The sequence below is a fragment of the Xenopus laevis genome, chromosome 6S (assembly GCF_017654675.1).
Source record: "Xenopus laevis strain J_2021 chromosome 6S, Xenopus_laevis_v10.1, whole genome shotgun sequence".
NCBI classification, from domain to species: domain Eukaryota; kingdom Metazoa; phylum Chordata; class Amphibia; order Anura; family Pipidae; genus Xenopus; species Xenopus laevis.
Genome location: NC_054382.1, coordinates 44790337 through 44812700, shown reverse-complemented (window position 1 = coordinate 44812700; position 22364 = coordinate 44790337). Strand labels below are relative to the sequence as shown.

Below are 22364 nucleotides of genomic sequence, written 5' to 3'. Positions count from 1 at the left end.
TGGGAGGCATTTCCATAATTTGGAACTTTCTGTATAATGGGTTTCCAGATCCCATACCTGTACTAAGATGCTACAACAAATGTTTCAGTAGTTTTTCCACTGCATGAGTCTACTGTGTGGTGGTGTCTCTACACCTAAATTATTGGCTTGTGTAGCCACTTGGTTTCTAGTCAACAAATATTTGACGGCATAGATAGATCATAGGGATCAATTTTAAGTTGTTTGCAGCCTTCCTGACACTCAAGTTTTTTAAATTAGAATCAAATTTCGATTGAGCATTTAGGGGAGTTTTTAAAAACTCACATGAATTCGAAATTCAACCTTTGATAAACGTGCCTCTTTATGTTCGGACAGATATTGCTCCTCAAACCATTATCCACACCCAGAAATCCAAAGCCGCTGTGCAGTTTCAAATGTGAGGCTGATAGGAATAAGGGAGGGGCAACTTTGAATGCATCAGAATGATAAGCAGTATACTTTATACAACTAGTAAATGCATTTGTCAGTCTTCAGTCATCCTTTAATAGGATCACCCTTTCCCACTTATCCTGGGCAGATATCTTACCTTGACAGCTAAACTGCTGTCAGGCTGTGCACTTCCACTACTTGCTCTACCAGTGGTTCCCTCGTTACTTGACTTCCACACAGAAGTAATACACCTCTCTGAAGATGTAACTGCTTCAGGATCCACTGTAGATGTCATAGCCTCCTCAGTTACTAGTGACGCGGGGTGTGCCCCCAAATGCTGCCGAGTGGACAGAAAGCAGCTTGGCAAACTCCTAATTAAAGAGAACCAACTGTAAGTACAACAGAGAAACTCTTTGGCATCATCTATCAACTAAAATAAAGAGCATTACAAAGTACTGTTTTACAAATCATTAAAATAAACATATAGGTATATAACAAAAGTTCTCCTAAACATTAAAGGGGTTGTTCACCTTTAAATTAACTTTTAGTATAATGTAGTGATATTCAGAGACACTTTGCAATTGGCTTTCTTTTTTTTTTATTATCTGTGTTATTTATTTATTTAGCTTTTTATTCATAAGCTCTCCAGTTTGCAATTTCCCTAGCAACCATTCACTGATTTGAACAAGAGACTGAAATATGAATAGGAGAGGGCCTGAATAGAAAGAAGAGTAATATAAAGTAGCAATAACAATAAATCTGTAGTCTTACAGAGCGTTTGTTTTTAGATGGGGTCAGTGACCCCTGTTTGAAAGCTGGAAAGGATCAGAAGAAAAAGTAAAGAACTCAAAAAGTATAGCATATAAATTGCAAAGTAGCTAGGAATTTGACATCCTATTATATACTAAAAGTTACCTCAAATGTGAACCACCCCATTAAACCTATACTAAATTGTACACAGTAAAAACAAAGTTGCATTACATTGTGTCTAGCTTTAGAAAAGGCAACCTCAGAACACAGTACAATTCCTTCAATTAATAAGATGAATTACTGAACATTTTTACAGTTACTTTTTTGTAGCGATGCACCGAATCCAGGATTCAGTTTGGGATTCGGCTGAATCCCAGTGCTTGGCCAACCTAAATCCAAATCTTTAAAATCATGTAACATTTTGTCACTCAAGGGAGGAATTAAAAAAATGATTAACCACGTGCTAAGCGCACAGTTCTCTTGAACCCTTCCTAACTCTAATTTTTATATGCAAATTAGGGTTTGGATTCATTCGCTATTCGGCTGAATCTTTAACAAAGGGTTTTGGATTCGGCTGAATACTAAATTTGTGGATTCGGTGCATCCCTACTATTTTGTGATTTGCCAAAGCTGCAAACCATACTTCTTTACATGGCGTGTGGTTTTTGTAATCATCAGGGATACATCATTTATTCAGAGTAGCTATGATCTCTTGCAAGTAGCAATTACAGAAAAAATTCACAAAGCTGTACTAGATATCCAAATACACCACTATGTGTACAGAAAACAGCAGCACACAGAACAACCCACATAGTAAGTGAAAACTTCACCCAGTCCACCAATCCTTCTTTGTCTCAAGGCATTCGGTTTCAGCAGAGTCTATTTCAAGTATACACCTTATCTACAACACAAAGCAGCACAAAATACTACACATGGTCATGGAAGCTTGTTGCTTCTTGCTTTAATCTGAAGAGCAAATGCCATGGTTCAAGAATATGAAGAGCATGAAATTGGACCCCTTATTTCGTTTGGTGCCACCCTGTTACCACCAACATTAGAAGCATGCAAATTTGTAATTTCTCAATAAAGATAATAAAGAGAGAGAAGACTGTCAAAAAACTGCATGATAAAGCAAAATTGGACACCTTTGTAGAAATGTTACGCTGCAGTGCATGTGGGCTAGTATAGTTTATACAACTTGTATTTGTCATAAATACCATTCATCATCCTTTAAAGAAATAATATTTAAAACACAAGCCAATTGCCAATATCACTCCAGAAATTTTTTCAACAAATTTTTTATCCTGCTCCACAAATAGAGCATTGCCTATTACTGTCTTAAGTCACTTTCCACAAAAGTCACCTTATGTTCTTTGTTTTTAGGGTATCAAAGGTGCATGTGACAAGCATGTGGAAAATTCAGTTGTCCACAAAGGTAAGCGACTGTTGATAATTACACAATTTTGCTGCTGCTAATTTTACATTGAAAAGTCACTATAACATAACTCCCCTCTCTGACATGCCTTTCCTGTACCAGTGCATTGATACAAAGTATTATCAAGTAACAAGACACAGTGGACAGTATAACTACCTAGCTCCAAATATACAAAGAATGAGAACACTGTCATACTGTAACAGCAGGAGATTTATGAACGTTCAGTGACTTTTCCATGCAGCACAAAAATGAGTGAACTTGCCCCCAGTTACTTGAATCGCTACAATCATGGAATAACCTGAAAACAATGAGATATATTTAAATTAACTATAGATGCCCAAAGCAGGAAGTAACAGACTGTGTAGTTGGACATTAGCATTATAAATTAAATGGAACACCAATTTGGGGTGGACAGGGGCTTAAAGGACAGTCGTGAAAGAGGCAGGTCAAGAAACTAGGTCAGGCATGCCCTAAAAATAATTCACAGTTGTACTAAGATGTATTACGATCATTGCTAAATATAAAAACAGAAATTTCGACCCATTTTGGGTTTAACCCCCTGTGTGGTTCCAAAGTTGGTTAGGCAGTTACAGATCTACAAAAAACAGTCGCTTATATAACTCAATAATTATAAAGGACAGCAAATTATTATAATTATGAGTGAATTATCAATTGCCAATATGTTATTTAGTGTATAAAATAAAGTGTTCAGGGAACAATTTAGACTGACTGACCTTTAAGTTTGGCTTCTAGGAATATATATGTTAAGATGCCAAATAAGTATGCAGTCTTTTTTTTAGCACACCTGCCGATTTAGGTAGGCAAACAAGGCATTGCTTTGTGCTGCCTGAAAAGGGAACACTCCACAATTTGGTAACCTATAGCCTCCTAAACACACATTGATGGTTTTAGGATTTACTTCCTCTATAATAAGGGTTTATACTTTTGTTGGACATACTGCCTCTGCTATCCTAATGGCAATCAGGCAACATGTTATAGACTGACATAGTAGAATATAAACCAGATGGCAACACTACTTAGAATTAGCAGAGATCATTTTTAAAAGCCAAGTCATTAATTCAGTTGTGAGACAGGAGCAGTTGTATGCTTGTACATAGTCAGTGAAGTGCACCCATCAGTGGATACTGGGCACATAAAGCAACAGCACCTAAGCTATCCTACATGGGCTAAGACTGAAATCCTGTTCGGAGAACCAGTTATAAGTATAGGGTCCCACAAGACTCCTGACAAGATTAATAATCCCCTGTTTTATAAACTAAACCAGTTCTCCCCAACCAGTGCTCTCTGACATCTTGGATGTTGCTCCTCAGCCTCAAAGCAGGTGCTTATTTTTTAGTTCTAAGCAAGTTTTGGTTGCATAAAAACCAAGTGTACTACCAAAATGAGCCTCCTATAGGCTGCCTGTCCAAATAGGGGCTAGCAGATAGCCAATCACAGCCCTTATTTGATACCCCAAGGAACATTTTCATGCTTGATGTTGCTCTCCGACTCCTTTACGTCTGAATGTTGCTCAAGGGAAAAAAAATGGCTGGGGTTCCCTAAACAGAAAGGCAGGCGTTGTTTTCATGGGGATATAAAATAACACGTATAATGTAACATCCCTAATCCTGTAAACAAGAATAATGTCAAGATAAGACACATTAGAGAGAGACGCTAAGAGGACAGAAGGGAAAACAAACCACAACTGTTTGTCTCACCGTCGTGTTGACTCTTACCTAGCCGGCTTTAAAGCCACGAACAGCTGACCGAGTCATATCCCGACGAGCTACTGTGAGCTTCGGACAACAGCACTGAAAGGAAGTGAAGTGCAAGCGTTCGAGCCGGGGGCGTGGCTCCACAGGGGATTGGCTAGTTCCTCGAAACTGGGCTGGAGCTAAAACGGAAGAAGGGCGGGGTCATTACGTTGTGTCTGTCAAGCCATTTATTGGCTTTGGTGTGAACGATGGCTAGCCATTGTAATCAGTATTTAGCGATTTCCGCCTCTTTAGCGGAGGCCATTTTTGTTCAGGGAAAACACTCCTTACGCAACTACATTGTATTTATTTATTTTGTTCACTCCTGGGAGTGAAGTTCTATTTCTCGATAGGTCTGGTCCGTCAAAGTTTGTCATTTGACAGAAGAGTTGGTGAAGTCTAAAAACTTTACCATCCTCACTGTGAGAGTAAAGACTGCGTCGGAGTGGGTGTTACCGGAAGCGGCAAATCATTTTTGCGCATGCGTTTTGGGTTGTTGTGTTTTTTTTTCTCGTTGCAGAGATTTTGACATTTGAAGCCGGGGTTTCGCTGACACGGAATTACAAGCCGCCGCAGCAGCAGCATGATGTGGTACGCTGAGGCTTTCGCCAGGAACTTACTGTAATATGAGGGCGAACTCTGACTGGTTCTCTTCCTGTGTGATTGTTATGTCAGCCTTCACTGGAGCTGACTTCTGTGGGACGTGGGTACCTCAAGAGGTTATAGGACAGCGGATAAAAGCAGGAAGCAGCTTTATGTGTGGAGAGTTAGGGAGGGAGAGCTCTGCTGTATTGGGGAAGGGAATTGGGCTAGCGCAGGGGGTTTTCAGAGGCAGTCATGCGTTCAGAGTGTCATAATCATAGGAAACTAGGGGGTGGCTTCCTGGTGATAAGCAGAGTGGAATGTGCAGATATGTTGCTAAAGCTATAACACTGCCTTACCCTCCAGCACTGTTAGAAGTCTTGTGGCTAGGAGGACTGAGATAACATAGAGAGTTGTTAGGGGGTCTGTATTTCCCACCTGAGGGGCTGGAGTAGGCACAGGGGTATTAACCTTATACTGGCACACACCCCATCAACAGTAGAAATGATCTCAGTGGAGAGGATTGACAATAATATACTAGTATTTCATTAAAGACACTAGGATACCGGCGCAAGGTGGGAAGGAGTTCCCAAAAGTGGGTCAGACCCTCAGGTTTCAGCCCAAGTTTTTGTTTTTAAATGAAAACTTCATTATCACTAGTAAGTAGAGTTGTAATTTATGCTCGCCAGTATCTTTTGACGTTAAAGGAATTATTCAGTGTAAAAATAAAAACTGGGTAAAGAGGCTGTGCAAAATAAAAAATGTTTCTAATATAGTTAGTTAGGCAAAAATGTAATGTATAAATGATGGAGAGACTGGATGTCTAAAATAATAACCAAAATAACTTCCAGCTTTTCAACTCCCTTGGTTTCCACTGATTGGTTACCAGGCAGTGCCACATTGGTCATATCTGTTGCTTTTGAATCTGAGCTGAATGCTGAGGATCAATTGCAAACTCACTGAACAGTTATGTCCCATGTGGCCCCCCTTCAAGTCACTGACTAACTCAGAGTTAGAGAGCTGCAAAGCAGAAAGTAGTGTTCTGGCTATTATGTTATCCAAAGAAAACTGTAGCACACCGATCAAACTTGTCTTGTGAAGAAAAGTGTTTTTATTGGCTCACGGCAGACATAAAGTTTGGCAACGTTTCGGGCCACGCAGGGCCCTTTATCAAGTTTGATCGGTGTGCTACAGTTTTCTTTGGATGTTCGAGTTATTTGGACCTTGAGCAGGAGGTCCTGTGGACTGTTTAGCACCCGGCACCCGAGAGGGTAATTACGTTCAGGTGAGCACTCTAATTCTGTGTGGACTGGCTATTATGTTAATCCGGGCGATGAAGTGTGGATTAGCACACCCACCTTGTAGGTAAGTGAAGATGTGCCTGGTGCACGTGGGTGGAGACTCGGCAACCCCCCAAAGCAGTAATGTAGAAAGAACCTCACGGCACACAGGTCTGCATGAAGTTTTCAGTGATTTAATGAAGCGGAGTGCACTGCAACGTTTCTGGGTTGCTTGACAAAGGGGGTGACCCCGAAACATTGCAGTGCACTCCGCTTCATTAAATCACTGAAAACTTCATGCAGACCTGTGTGCCGTGAGGTTCTTTCTACATTACTGGCTATTATGTTAGACATCAAGTCACACCAACCTTTATATATTACATTTTTGCCTAACTATATTAGAAACATTTTTTATTTTGTACGGCCTATCTATTTACAGTTTTTATTTTCACACTGAACTGTTCCTTTAACACACTCAATCTGAAAGCTTTTAACAAGCATAGTAAAATGACCTTTCCTGCAAGCTGAACCATTAGACCAGATTAAAACCAAACTGTTTTGACTGAAACTATGCACATTATACTAGTTATATGTGAGTATAAAAATCGAATTTTCTGAAATGTTTAAATCAGCAAATGTTAATCTGTGTTTTTTTTTTTGGTTTTTTTTGTATCTCTTTAGAAATCATAGTTTATTCTGGCACTGTTGAAATAAGACAGAAACAATCATGGGAAACCAGTTAGCCGGAATTGCTCCATCACAGATCCTGTCTGTAGATAGCTATTTTTCAGATATTCATGACTTTGAATATGACAAGAGCCTTGGAAGTACTCGTTTTTTTAAAGTTGCACGGGCCAAGCACAGGGAAGGTCTGGTAGTGGTTAAGGTATTTGCCATTCAAGATCCATCCCTGCCACTCACAAACTATAAGCAGGAACTAGAAGAACTGAAGATTCGTCTGTGTTCTTCACAGAATTGCCTTCCCTTTCAGAAGTTTACCTTAAATGAAAAAGCAGCCTTATTATTCAGGCAATTTGTTAGGGACAACCTCTATGACAGGATCAGTACCCGTCCTTTTTTGAACAACATTGAGAAGCGGTGGATTGCCTTTCAGATACTTACTGCTGTGGATCAGGCACACAAGTCTGGTGTGCGCCATGGGGATATTAAAACAGAAAATGTGATGGTGACCAGTTGGAACTGGGTTCTTCTTACAGATTTTGCAAGTTTCAAACCGACATATCTTCCAGAAGACAACCCAGCAGATTTCAATTATTTCTTCGACACTTCTCGTAGGAGAACCTGTTACATTGCCCCAGAGAGGTTTGTTGATGGAAGCACATTTTCCACAGAACTTGAGTCCATCAAGGACCCATCTACTCCACTGGTTGACTTGACTAATAACAACCAACGGACAAGAGGGGATCTTAAACGTGCAATGGACATCTTTTCTGCAGGTATTCCTTGATCATCGTTGTGTCTGTTTGCAGGCATGAGTTCCATACCCCCCATAAAATGACCATTGTGATGGATTCTGGAATGTGAAGCCTCTCCTTGTTTTCCAGCCCCTCCCACTATGGAAAACTTGGAGGAACTTCATCTCTCAAAATCCATAACTTAACAATGGAACTAGGTGTGGAGGGGTTGCGTTACACTGTGAACCTAAGGGAAGTTGGCAAATTGATCATCACAGTATCATGGCTTCATTTTAATCTGTTGAACCAGATTTTAGAAGTTCAGTGTTGATGCAACTTTCCTATATATGCCCACCTGAAGAAGTCCATGCCCAGAAGTGTGTGTGTATATATATATATATATATATATATATATATATATATATATATATATATATATATATATATAATGGGGTTTTTTTTTATAATAATGAAGAAAAAGCATGGCCATACTTACAGGTTAAAAGAAAACTATAGCACCCGAACAATGTAGGTCTCTAAAAATATATTGCATAAAACAGCTCATATGTAAAACCCTGCTTCATGTAAGTAAACCATTTTCATAATAATAATATTGCTTAGGTATTCATTTTGGGGGTATAGTTTTCCTTTACCCTTAAAACTGGTAGCTAAGGAAGGTGAGAAACTGTCAACTTAAATATAATCCTGAACACACAGTTTTTATTGTAGATTTCAAATGATTTTAGCAGGATATATTCAGGCTAGATAATTGGTGAACTAAGCAAATGGAGTGTCCACATCTATATTGAGAATATAATTATTTATTAAAAGAAAGGGACTTCACCTCCAATTATCTAGTCCACCAGTACAATAATGATGAATTACAACTTAACTCTGTAGATAAAGATAAAAGGCAATATTTATTTACCACCATGCCATGAACTGGTTAAAAACATTTAAAACAAACAGCGCTGCAATGGAAATGAGGGATCCCTCTCCACTAGGAGTGTGCTCATTTAGCGATTCAAAAGAATCACACCTGAAAGATGTATGCAGTAATATGATGAAAGTCAAGGATGAGCAAACTGAAGATAATTAGCTGATTTATGCCACTGTGGATGGCTCTATATTTGCAGTTTATAAGGAAAAGGATGAAAATCCAAATAGTAAGGATAGTGTTGTGCCAGTTCAATGATGGTTTTAAGGGATTATCCGGAGTAGTTATATTTCCACTAATCAGTGGTTTTGAGGGGGATATTCTCTCTGAGATGTCAGCCCATATGCCTTAAAGGAGAAGGAAAGCTACGGAGGCATTTTATTGCCAATAGATTAGCTGCAATAGTGCAAGCTAGAATGCTATATTTATTCTGTAGAATGTTTTACCATACCTGAGTAAAAAGCTCTAGAAGCTCTCTGTTTGTTTAGTATAGGAGCTGCAGTATTAATGTGGTGTGACATCACTTCCTGCCTGAGTCTCTCCCTGCTCTGGGCTCAGATTACAGCAGAGAAGGGAGGGGAGGGGGAAGAGGAGCAAACTGAGCATGCTCTTGCCCAGGGCAATGAGGGTTAAGATGAAGGCAGGAAGTCTGATACAGAAGCCCATGTGTACACAATAGAAGGAAAGAAATGGAGTGTTTCTTTTGACAGGGGACTCAGAGCAGCATTACTTTGGGGGTTTACTGGTATATTTGGATGGACCTTTCTGATAAGGCTTACTTAGTTTTAACCTTTCCTTCTCCTTTAATAGTATGGTCTGATCGATATGGGGCTGTAATACTTGGAGATAGCATGTAGATTGATATAATGCTGCCTGGGCGTTCAGTCAGATAAATAAGCCCTTAGTTGCAGTTTATAGTTCAATAGCTGTATTTGCGACTCAGGAGTCGCTGTGGCCCCAATGGAAACTAGTATCGTGTCTCAATCAAAGCCCCAAATATCTCCATTTCCAGTCCCAAAATGCTTTAAAGTTTACTGACTGTAAGTGTCTCCCCTTTGGGCTCCCGGAATCCTTCGTTCCTATTTGGTACAACCAATGCAGGTTCTTAGGCAGATGCACTCCCGAATCCTCCAGTTGCTAGTGGGAGGTAGATCCTCAGTTCCCCAACGCTGTATCTCGACAGCCGTTTTCGCTGATCGTGGCTTTGTCAAGAGGCTGCGAAACCGGAAGGAATACCTTATAAGGAATAGGTCACATGATTTTGCCGGGTGCCGTGACAAATTCACAAGTTTAAGTTTTTTTAGGCAGACAGCTATTTCACCATTGTCCCGCACTGTCACAATTCAAATGAGGGAGATTCCTTAATAAGATCCATTATGAAGAAAATCGTTCAATAGGGGACAAATGAGTAGTATAAAAAATATACCAGGCAACCCAATGGCTACATAACATATCAGGCATGGTGATAAAGTTACAAAAAGTTTCAAAATGTAGCAAATGCTATCTATTGAAATACAATCACAATAGGAAAATTTCACATTCAAGAATGAGTGATTCATACTAAGCAATATAAATGCACCAAAAAAAAAGGTAAAAATAAAAAACCAAAAAATGAAATAAACTAACATATAAAACTATAAATGAAATGAAATTATAATATAGGGCTCTAGGGTTTAAGCATTCCCAAAATGTTCCCAACATAGGCTTATTTATTTACAAATGCTTTTATTATTTATTTACAACTGCCCATTTAATCCAAAACTTGATTTGTATGCATTTAGTCTGAATATCCAAGTAGTCTCCAATTGAAGTAGTTTATTGTCAAGGTCACCGCCCCTTATGTCACCATGGAGGCGATCAATGCCCTGAAAATAAGAGCCAGTATAACTCCCATTATGTACACAGAAAATGTGTTTTGTTATGGCCGACAATAAATTACAATTCTTTGTCTCGCATATGTTCGTAAATGCGTCTTTTGAGTGGTCGTTTCGTTTTCCCTACATACATGCTGCCACAGTGGCAGGTAAATAGATACACTAAGTATGTGGTAGTGCAGCAAGTATAGTGATACACTTTATACTTTGAACCATCCCGTCCAAAATTATTTGATATTTTAATAAGGTGACACTGCTCGCAAGCACCGCACCTAAAACTTCCCGGCATTTTGCAGCAAGCTGCTTTTGAGTATTTGTGGAAGTGACTATGGGTTATCATGTCTCCTATGCTAGTATTTCTCTAGTAACAAAAAAGTGGACGAGGGGTGACCAATTTTCCCACAGCCGGATCTTTGGACAAGACATCCCAATATTATGGATCGGACTTCCTTATCACTTTCACTATATGTGAGGATAAGTCTAGTCTTATCATGATTTGTGGGTGTGCCCTTCCCAGTGGTGTAACTCTGGGATTTGTACAGTAAATCCTCTCTATTGAAGGACAAAGCATGTTGGTAGGCCCTATGGAGACAACGTGTTTTATATCCACGAGACTTGAATCTCTGATAAAGTTTGTACGCTTCTTCTTTAAAATCTTCATCTGAGGAGCAAATTCTCCTCAGACGCAGATATTGGCCCTTGGGAATACCTTCAATACATTTGTAAGGGTGTACAACAAACATCAGGAAAAAGAGAAAAACAGAAAATATATAGTGTAGTAATTTTGTAATTAGACACCACGTGTTATTATTTTTCATAAAAAAGGCTGTTTTGCGCAGGTTGCCCAGTTGTATCCGTGATAGGAGTAGAAGAGCCGGCTTCCCCTTCTCCCTCGTGGCTGCTTCCCTGCAAACTACCGTTCTGTCCCCACTGCCTGACGCGTTTCACTGATCCAATCAGCTTCCTCAGAGGCATGGGGGTGTGCGTTGCATATTTTCCTTAAAAAGCCAATCACTATGGTTACCCTTCCGTTCCACATCGAATTGCGTTCCATCTTGCCGTCTAGCCCTCTATTCGAGCGATCTTCCGCAGTCTGTTACTATAGTCCGATTACTGGGCAACCAAGCGTCTCTCTTCTTTAAAATATCAAGTCTCTGTTCACTGACATAACTTCCCTTTTTGCCAAATTCAGAGAAAAAATGCCTTACTCTTAAAACAAAACAGGGATTGTTTGTCCATATATTGCAATATATTTAAGCTGGCCAACTACGTCAAAGTCATCCCATATCTGGCCAGTCCTATGCTCAATTTTCATCTGATTCATTAAGAATTCTATTGCTTTGGATGAATCAGATGAAAATTTAGCATAGGACTGTCCAGATATGGGATGACTTTGACGTAGTTGGCCATCTTAAATAAGGCATTTTTCAGTAGTAGTATGCACAAAATGTCTCTGTCTTAAATATATTGATAATGGGTTGAGTGCAGAGGACTCTTGTATTTGACTATATGTATTTTGTGGTCACAGCCTCATTGCACCCACGCCTAATGGTTTTAAAAATTAGTGGTGAGCAGTCAGGTGATCCCACTGGTAAAATGTATAATGAAGCAATAGAATTCTTAATAAATCAGATGAAAATTGAGCATAGGACTGGCCAGATATGGGATGACTTTATGATGATGTAGTTGGCCAGCTTAAATATATTGCAATATATGGACAAACAATCCCTGTTTTGTTTAAAGGGTAGGCATTTTTCAGTAGCAGTATGCACAACATGTCTCTGTCTTAAATATATATCGATAATGGGTTGAGTGCAGAGGACTCTTGTATTTGTCTATATCCCATTGACTGAAAACACCAGACTCTGATTTCACGTTCAAATTATAGGATAATCCTAAAGATTCACATACTTTTGCAGACGGAGATATTTTATTGGATCATTTTTTCCAAAAAACACATGTCCACATATAATAGTTTTTGTACTAACTAGGTTTTCTTCATCTACTTTTAGAACTTATTTGAAAATCCGATGATGTTTTAGCTCGCATTCATATAGAAATATAGAAAACTTTATATTTATTCAACATACATATATATATGTATTCTTTTTTCAGGATGTGTAATAGCAGAACTGTTTACAGAAGGAGTGCCATTATTTGACTTTTCCCAGCTCTTGGCATACAAAAAAGGACAATTTTCACCAGATCAAGTGATGGGCAAAATTGAAGACAGCTCAATAAGACAGCTGGTAAATGTTTCTCATTAATTATTTAAATTTTTTTAACAGGCAAATTATGCATAATCTATTGTTATTGAATGTACCGTATTACTGTTAAATTACATATAGTGCAAAACTTACTTTTAGTATTATAGTATTTGGTTACTGTTAACATTTACCCGGGAATGATGCCATGCATTGCTATAAAAATTGTAAGGTTCTTTAATGGTCCCTGAAATATAACCAAGAGTTCAAAATGGTTCTCGTCCTTTTTAGGAAATAGATGGTGGACTAACAAGTTCCTGAGTGACATGTTTTCACCTTTCCCTTAATTTAACCGAATACAAAGGAACTGTAAAGAAGAATATACTTTTGATAAAATGGCAGACCATGCATAGAATAACGATTACTGTGTAAACTAGTAGCACAGCATTGCTTAAGTATACCACTTGATAGACTCAATGTAATGACATGTTTTATTGCATTTCAGTTTCTAAAATCATTTTTTTGTTAATTGAAAGGTTACTCAGATGATTTGTCGTGAACCAGAGAAACGTCTGGTGGCAGAGGACTACTTAAAACAACAGCGAGGGAATGCATTCCCGGAAATATTTTACACCTTTTTGCAGCCATATATGGCACAGTTTGCTAAAGAAACATTTCACTCTGCTGATGAACGAATTCTTGTTATCCGCAAGGATCTAGAAAACATCATTCATAACTTATGTGGAGATGATCAGAGTGAGAAAGTGGAAGGAGAAATAAAGGAGAATGGGTTGCTTATTCTTGTTTCTGTGATAACCTCCTGCTTGCAAACCTTGAAGTACTGTGACTCAAAACTTGCTGCATTGGAGCTTATACTTCACCTAGCTCCACGTTTAAATGTTGAAATTTTATTAGATCGAATAACCCCATACTTGCTTCATTTCTGCAATGATTCTGTTCCCAGGGTTAAGGCTGAAGCTGTGAGAACCCTGACTAAGGTTCTTGCTCTTGTCAAGGAGGTACCTCGGAATGACATCAACATTTACCCAGAGTATATTTTACCTGGTATTGCACATTTGGCTCAAGATGAAGCCACAATAGTCAGACTGGCTTATGCAGGTGAGGTTTTGTATGGCAGATGGTGGATGATTTAAGGGAATACAGCTTGTGTGGTAATTAATGGAACTGTAAACCTTAAAAAGAAATTACTGTAGAATGGCTCACAGTTCTCTTCTAAGTACTTTTTTTTGCCCATTACACAAAATTTGTTTAGTTTCAAAGTGATTAAGCTGCTTTTAAACTTCTAATATAATGAAGTCTTTACCAACAGTTATCCAACTGTACTGTTGGGGAGAACATGTTCAGAAGGAAAACGTAGAGTTCTTCAAATGTTGCTTTGCTTCTAAAACATATGAGAGAGGTAGGTGATCCCTTTCCTAAACAGTGCAGCATCCTTTTAAACTTTTAAACTTATTTCCAACGGTATGGTCTGAAAGACTGACCAGCAGGTGATGCTGTGGTCCATTATATTAGCAGTTTAAAAATGCTTAATAGGTTTTAAACTAAAAAAAGCAAATTAATTATGAATTTGATTAGCGAAGCCTGCTGAGCATATTTTTTTTCAAATATATTCTTTATTTTCAATTTGCATAGTTTACACATATATACAAAGTAAAATCATAAACAATATATGTGATTAATGGCAACATAAGGTAAGTAATGTCACAGCAGAGAATTCAAGATGGAAAGTTTCCCTTTAGTGTGTACCGTGAAATCGTTGAATTATAAACACAAGCAAAATACAGGCTAAGGTAAATCAAAAAAGGGGAGGCAGTTATGGATTGAACACTTTTCTAAATGCTTCATGTCAGAATTAGCGGGAGAGAGATACCAAATGAGAAGTTAGTATAAAGTTATCACAACCTACCTGAGGATAATAGGAGTCATTTCAACTTTACATTTATGAACTGTCAGGTATCGTAAGTATCATATTTTTGTATTCTGAAGTATAATATTTTTGTATTCTGACCATGTGTGCACGTAGGTGTCTTGAGTATTAGAGTAGGATCGTTTTTTCATACACATAATAATAGAATTGAATTCTGTGACCCAATCTCAAATGGGTGGTGTTAGAATCACTTTCCAATATCTTGGAGTCTCCATACTTTAATTATGCGGGATATACTGTTAGTGATGTTATCATACTATGAAATCCATAAAAGCATTATTAGCATTCTGTTCTATGGAAAATATTACTAAAAAATGTATATTGCTATATTTAACAAACAACTATTTCTTAGGTAACCTTAACATAATAAATATCTGAATGAAAAGCATTAAACAGGAATGTGATTTAGACAAGCCGTTTGTTGACACTGTCTTGAGATCTACTGATCACCAGCTAAAGGTCTACTGGTAGATCCGGGATGTAGATCCAATGCTTCTTTTAGTAATGGTAAAGTGGGAGGTGCTATAGATAAGAGTGCAAAAGCAGGGTCAAGTGGAAGGTCCATGGCTATTACTTGCCAAGTGTGTCTTAGGATTGCTACCCAGTACAGCTGTATCAGGGAGCAATTACATCAAATATGGAGCATATCTCCTATTTGAAACTTGCATCGCCAACATGTGTTTGGGCAAAAAGCAGGTTTTTTTCAGTGTGAGTGTACTATTTGATGATTCATACATTTATAGGGAAAGTAGTTAGCCTGTTCACCTACCAGGGTGCTAAGTGGGGTTATTCCAGTAGATGTTCTTGTACAAAGGTTTAGTTTTCCTGTTTACATTTGAGAGGGAACCCCTTGCTAAAGATTCCTGGGGGGAAGGAAGGGTTCCCAACTGGGGGCTGGGTCATTGGTCCCAGGTTTAAGGGATAGCAGTAAGTTGTTATTATTTTGTCCCATATTGGAAGTGTTGAGTGTATGAGTAAAGGGAGTGATTGTTTGCTAGGTCAGTCAGATATTTTCAACCCTGGTCATGTTGTTATTGGGTGCTGTATTAGACCTTGCTCAATCTGGCTCAATATTTTGTGCCTGTGGTACTGAAAGCAGTCTGTTGTTAATGAATCAGGTGGTTTAGAAGTGGTTTGATCATGTTATCTAGCATTTTTGCGTAAAGCTTGGTGTTAACATTTTAAAAGTGACATAGGTCTATAACTAGTATAATTGTTTGGGTCTTTCCCAGGTTTCAATATGAGTGTGATAGTAGTCTCTAGGATTGGCAGGGAGGGGGAAGAGAGATCTGATATAGAGTTATAAGTATCCAGCATGACTGAGGAGTTGGCCTCCCCCAGGGATTTGTACAGGCCTACCGAGAGGCCATCTGAGACATAATATTATTTAAAAGTCTCTGCAATCTCAGATGTTTGTTTGTGCCGTTTGTTCATATATGTGGTATGTAAATGGCAACATGTTCCTGCTTCAGTTGTTTAGCTAAAAAGCGTCCACATTTGGTGCCCATTTCATAAAATTTACCCCTGCAACTCTCAATGAATCTCTTTCATTGTTGCTGGGTTAGAGATAACAATTCTTGTCTTGCCTTGGTTAGGTCACTTAGCACTTGGTTTGAGAGTAATTGTTTATGTGATCTTTCTAAGATCTGAATTTTTTTGTAGAAGTTCATTCATCTTAAGTACTCTTTGTTTTTTAAGTCTAGACCCGTGTTGAATTAAGATGCCACGGAGTACACACTTAAGTGCTTCCCATGATGATGATAATGATGTCTTTCCTTTTCTTTTGCATGCATGCCTATGAAAAGAGAACATTGCATTGCTTGCAGAAACTGCTTTGAGGTTTCTGGAGTTGGTGCAGCTAAAAAACCTGAACATGGAAAATGATACTAGCAGTGAAGAACTGGATGAGGTGTCGCATCCAAGCGAGAGCTATGACACAGGTAATAACTCTTTTACTCTGAAACACAAATTTTTTGTTTCATATATTTCAGCTGTGTTGCCCAGCACCTTCCTATACCATGCTTCTGTATTTAACTTCTTTTTTCTTACTGCACATTGCTCTCTGCTGCTTTTTGCTTGCTATGCTTTTTTTGTGGGTTCTTTCTTATTAGGCCAGTTCCTGAGCTGTGCATTTTGTGCAGTTAAACCTCATACTTGCATTCTCTGCTCAACCTTCTACCTGCACTACCTTAGAGAAATATGCAAACATCAAGTTTCTAGTGAGTCATTTGGTGTTACCATATATTTTGTGGTAAAAGTGTGCAATCTTAAGGGAATTTTTATTGTACAGTAACTGAAAACTTAATTTGTATGATGTGCTGGGTGGACTCATTGTTAAGATGGATTTACAGAAATTGTTTTACAAGCCTTTAAAGCTGACAGGTTTTCATTTTGTTGGATGTTTTGTACAGAGTTGCAGGCCTTGCATGAGATGGTCCAACAAAAAGTAGTGACGCTTCTAAGTGATCCAGAGAACGTTGTGAAGCAAACCTTAATGGAGAACGGCATAACAAGGCTATGTGTTTTCTTTGGTCGGCAAAAGGCCAATGATGTCCTTCTCTCCCACATGATCACATTCTTAAATGACAAGAATGATTGGCATCTCCGTGGGGCATTTTTTGACAGTATTGTTGGTAAGTAATGCATTTCCCAATTTAAAGGGCTACTGTGATGCCCAAATTTCCATTTTTAAATGTGTCATTTTTTATTAGCTCTGCAGATGTACAGGAGAGAGAATAATTTTTTAGGCAATAGATGACTGTTGTTACCTTAGCACATAAATAGTTTTCATTGCCTCTACTTGTAGCAACACTGGAAATGCCAATAACATACAGGTCTCTTCCTGGCACATTGTCAGGTGATAATGGCAGTTTTGGAACAATAGTTAAAGGAGAATTCAAACCTACCCTCAGCCTAAGTGTTACCCCGGCAAATGCCCCTAACGTTTAAGTGTTACACCAGGCAAATGCCCCTAACATTTTACTTACCCCTCGGTGCAGATTCAGGCATCAGAGTTCATGGGCAACATTGTCAGCCGCTTCGGTAATCTTCAGACCGGCACTTCAGCAATTTTCGTGATTTTCCGTGCATGCGCAGTCGTCACGAAGCAGAAAATTGCTCCAACTGCGCATGCGATGCCACGCCGGCCTCATTCCGAAGATTTCTGAAGAGAAGAAGACGGCGTCCATGAACTCCGATGTCTGAATCTACACTGAGGGGTAAATAAAACGTTAGGGGCATTTGCCGGGGTAACACTGGAGGGAGTTATTTTTAACGTCGGGGTTGAATTCTCCTTTAAAGGAACAGTTCAGCGTAAAAATAAAAACTGGGTAAATAGATAGGCTTTGCAAAATATATATATTTTTTTAATATAGTTAGTTAGGCAAAATTGTAATGTATAAAGGCTGCTTTTCAGCTCTCCAACTCTGAGTGACTCGGCAACTTTAAGGGGGGCCACATGGTACATAACTGTTTAGTGAATTTGCAATTGATCCTCAGCATTCAACTCAGATTCAATATCAAACGGTTATGACCCATGTGCCCCCCCTCAACTCACTGATGGGTTACTGCCTGGTAACCAATCCGTGAAAAGCAAGAGAGCTGAAAAGGAAGTAGAATTCTGTTCTGTTATCATCCAGTTACTCCAGCTTTTATACATTTTAGTTTAACTAACTTTATTAAAAACATTTTTTATTTTGCACAGCCTATCTATTTACCCAGTTTGTATTTTTATACTGAACAATTCCTTTAATGGTTTTCATTGTTGTTGACATTGTTGAAGCTAGTAGAAGCTCTCAAAAGGCAATGTGTATGTTTAGAATTTAGTTAGCACAGAAAGTTCCCTTCTAAGTATTGTGCAAGTGCATCCTATAACACAATAACCTCAATTTTTTTCATCCTGTCTTCTCCAGTGCTACATGTAGCACAATTGCATTTGTAGTTTTTGTGCTATAGTTTTGCACTTAATACAGGGGATGGCAGGTGATTGTAAAGCTAGACTTTAGTGTGAAAAGTACTGCAGCCTATGAGGTTTAGACCAGCACTTTTAGCACAATTTGGAAAATAGATAGTTTCAGCACTGGAATTGTAAGATGGATAAAGAATGGGAGCCAGAGGTAACTCTGGACCACCGGATTGGGATTGGAGGCTCATTTAAAGAAACAAAACCCAAAGTAATGATACTACATTTTAGAGTACATCTCTCATTTCTAAAAACTGCGCTATGTTTTATCATAATCATGGTTTTACGTTCAATAATTAAAATAAACACACACACATACAATATGATTTATAATGCATTCTTAAGTATATTTTCATAAAATGCAATATTTTTCTGTAGCCGATTGTTACTAGTTATATGTTAAGAAACTTTAATGATGACAGCACAGCTTTGCTGAACGCTTTTATTCAAATAGTTTACATATGGCCTTGGCATGCATAGTACCCCGTAAGGCTTTAGCTGTCTTTACTAAAGCTTCCTACTTGCTGCCAAACTCTGCATTTACAACGTGGAGGAGGGGGTTGGTGACCCCCTTCTTCAGAGGGGAAATGTTACATCTGCTTATTTGGTAAACAGCTACTTTAATGATTAATAACATATAAATAATTCCTTTTTTGTTAACCTGTTTTATTTTGTTCTTTTGTGAAATCCTACCACAAAAAAGTAAAAAGTGAAAATGTCCTTTCTTTTAAGATACAAACATAAATCTATTGAATACTGTTACATGTGAAAGGCTCGAAAATATAAGTATCTGTGTTCAGTAAATGACGGTAACCTTTGATTCTTTTGTTCTTGTTTAGGTTTTGCATGTTGATGTTCATTATACTGTATTTGTCAACATTTAAATTACACAGCAATCTTCCAACGGTTTTTATTCTGGCCTCCCTGTTTTTGCAGGTGTTGCAGCATATGTTGGGTGGCAAAGCTCTTCAATCCTAAAACCCCTCCTTCAGCAGGGCCTCAGTGATGTGGAGGAATTTGTAATCTTTAAAGCTTTAAATGCCCTTACTTGCATGTGTCAACTTGGGCTTCTTCAGAAACCACACATCTATGAATTTGCTTCTGACATTGGTATGTTTGAATTACAAAACCCAACTATGTGGCTGTTCTGTTAACCATCATAAACTTTTTATAATCGCTACTGATTCATACTGCTTGTTAAAAAGTGAAAGATAGTATTCTGTACCTTGAACAGTTTGTTTCATTTGGAAAAGAATTGTCGAAAAAATGAACAGTTGGGATAGGCGTTAATACACTGTGATGCTGCTGATGCTCAACTGCTCAAAAACATTCTGTCAGCTGTAATAAACATGCCGATTTGACGCTATCCTGATTGGAAGAATTTTCGACAGCAAATGCTCTGCCTCACTTCACGCCACTTCGTCAGGCGTAAATTCGATACCACTATGCTAATTGTGAACTTTTACTAGTGTTCACTTCTGCCTAGCAAAACTTTGTTAATATTCTTATGCTTAGGTCAATTTGAATAGGGCGGGTACATAAAGGTTGTATAGACGTCTTTATTATAGATATTGGTGCAAATGCTTGAAGTGGCCACTTATTATTACAAATGTCCAAGGAAGCAAAATAAAGACAAAAGACATCCTCTAATGACCTAAATGAGCCCACTCTAAAACAAATGTGGGATGCCCCTCAAATGGTTAGAAAAAAAATGTTAACACAAAAATCTTTAATAGTTAGAACTTTTGAAGGCAATCCCTCTTTAAAATATGAAAAAAGCGAGTGTTATTTATAACTTTTATGACTTTTCGGAATACAGGATTTGGGAAATAACGATCATTCATCTGAGAGAAAATTTGCCTTTGCTATAGGGCACGAAACTACGCTATTGATGGTCTCTTTTGTTAGTGAATTGTCATATACGCCTGTTAGTAAATTGACAATGTCCCTGCGAACGGGATTTCTGGTGAAACTTTTGCCCTTTAGTAATTACACCCCCTGGATTCCCCAGTTTGAGCTACAATAAATCAGCCCAGTATTCAATTTCCAACATATTCCTCTTTTACACATATAATACCTTTGGGAAAAAAATGTGCTATGGTCCAAAATATAAATCAACAGTTGTATTTATTTTTAGAAAATGTCTACAACAGAAATAGTTGCTCTATTTTTTATTCAATAGCAATATAAATCTTGTTATGCATAAATATACAAAAGTAGCTACAACTATTGATGGGCGAATCTGACCCGCTTCACTTCGCCAAAAATTCGCCAAATCTTTGGAGTGTATGGGCGACAAAAATTTTTTTTGCGTGTGACAAATAACGTAACAAATTTTTGATCTGCAACAAATTTTTTTACCCATTAGAGTCTAGGCTTTTTCGAGGTGAAACTTGACTAAAATATTTCGCTCATCGCTAGCTACAAGCACTACATCTACATAAGACATCTATAATTTGTCATTTGCCAACTTTCTTGCATAAATGCAGAAAGGTTCCCCCTTTCCTTTTTACCCTCAAGGCAGCTTCAAAGCCCCTAAAAAGCACACGGCACAGAACTCATCTCTTCTATCCTTTTAGGTTAAAAAAATTTTTATATGTCTATTGAGACCTACTCTAATTGCAAGTTAATTGGACATGCACATTAAAGGCTTCTCCAATTGAGCAACCAGTCAGCAAGAGAATTCCTGGGAAGATAACTGAGAATGGGCAGGGTTGACATTGGAATGAGAAGCAGAAAAGTTGTATTGTAGCTGCCAGGTGAGGAAGAGGAGAAAGATAATAATCAACATTTATTTATATTGCTCCAGCAAGTTACGCAGAGGTTTACATTACTTTATGACATAAAGGGGTCTTGCAATAATTTAACAAAGTGGTAACAGATTAAAAAAATTAATAGGCCCTAATAGCAAGAGCTTACAATCTAAAGGTAGGAATGACCCAGGTGTGTTGTATGAGGGTGGTGAGGTCATTTGTTTAACTGTAAAAAAACAGGTTTACTTTTTCTCTAAATGAAATTGTTCTCACTTTTTATGTTACGGTAACAACAGCTTTTGGAAACGAAGACGTAATCATATACACGTTTCTGATGTTTTTTAGCACCGTTTCTGTGCCACCCAAACCTGTGGATTCGTTATGGAGCTGTGGGATTTATTACTACAGTAGCTCAGCAGCTTAATATAGCTGACGTATACTGTAAGCTGATGCCTTACCTTCATCCCTTTATTACTCAGCCAATTATACAGGTATGTTCCTATTTTATAGCCTCGTGCAATAGCATGGCAGTTTTTGTTTGGAAGCTTAGAAACAAGCCACAATTTCTACTGAAACCCTTAAAATCAGTTATTTCAATAAAACTTCTCTTTATTTAAAAATAAAAAAAAATAATGCACAAGTATGGGGACACTAATGCAGGACTAAAACAAATGTATAGAAAGTTAGCACTTCTAATTAAAAAAAATATTTTCTACTTTTTAAGTGGTTAGCATGGGGCAGCATTTTCAGATGCTCTTGGGCAGGAGTAGCTGCTGTAACTGTCTAAATGAAATTGTGAATGGACAGACACACATTGAGGCATGCACAGAACAAGCCCATGGACATTTTAATATGGGGGTCTTCTGATAAATGCTGCATGACCTTCAGATTGAATTAAATCAGCATTTTCTTTTTAATTTTAATGGCTTTTAAATGAGAACTAAAGTTTAACAAAGATGGGTACAAATGCTGCACATTTTTGTGGGGTTCTGTACCAGATCAAGGCCACCACAGACCTTTCACAGTGAAGATATCTTCCTTTAAATATTCCCCCAGTAGCTCT

General features: G+C 38.1%; 2 protein-coding genes across 6 annotated transcripts in view; one reads left to right on the top strand and one right to left on the bottom strand.

Annotated features, from left to right (window-relative positions):
- The window catches only part of atp2c1.L (ATPase, Ca++ transporting, type 2C, member 1 L homeolog), a 70395-nt gene extending 65901 nt beyond the window's left edge, over window positions 1-4494 (bottom strand). The window contains exons 1-2 of one of the 5 annotated variants that reach the window (XM_041567544.1): window positions 4312-4494; window positions 566-779 (exon numbers count right to left, since the gene is read on the bottom strand). In XM_041567544.1, the coding sequence (XP_041423478.1) occupies window positions 566-703 (138 nt within the window). In that variant the 5' untranslated portion in view covers window positions 704-779; window positions 4312-4494. Of the gene's footprint in view, window positions 1-303; window positions 422-565; window positions 780-4311 lie in introns of those variants that run through there. The other 4 variants (XM_018269328.2, XM_041567545.1, XM_018269330.2 and 1 more) reach the window with 4 other exon arrangements.
- A 104-nt stretch (window positions 4495-4598) lies between these two features.
- The window catches only part of pik3r4.S (phosphoinositide-3-kinase regulatory subunit 4 S homeolog), a 40437-nt gene continuing 22671 nt past the window's right edge, over window positions 4599-22364 (top strand). The window contains exons 1-8 of the mRNA XM_018269327.2: window positions 4599-4938; window positions 6891-7666; window positions 12551-12684; window positions 13176-13758; window positions 16393-16527; window positions 16999-17220; window positions 19485-19658; window positions 21647-21792. Of these exons, the coding sequence (XP_018124816.1) occupies window positions 6937-7666; window positions 12551-12684; window positions 13176-13758; window positions 16393-16527; window positions 16999-17220; window positions 19485-19658; window positions 21647-21792 (2124 nt within the window). The 5' untranslated portion in view covers window positions 4599-4938; window positions 6891-6936. The remainder of the gene's footprint in view (window positions 4939-6890; window positions 7667-12550; window positions 12685-13175; window positions 13759-16392; window positions 16528-16998; window positions 17221-19484; window positions 19659-21646; window positions 21793-22364) is intronic.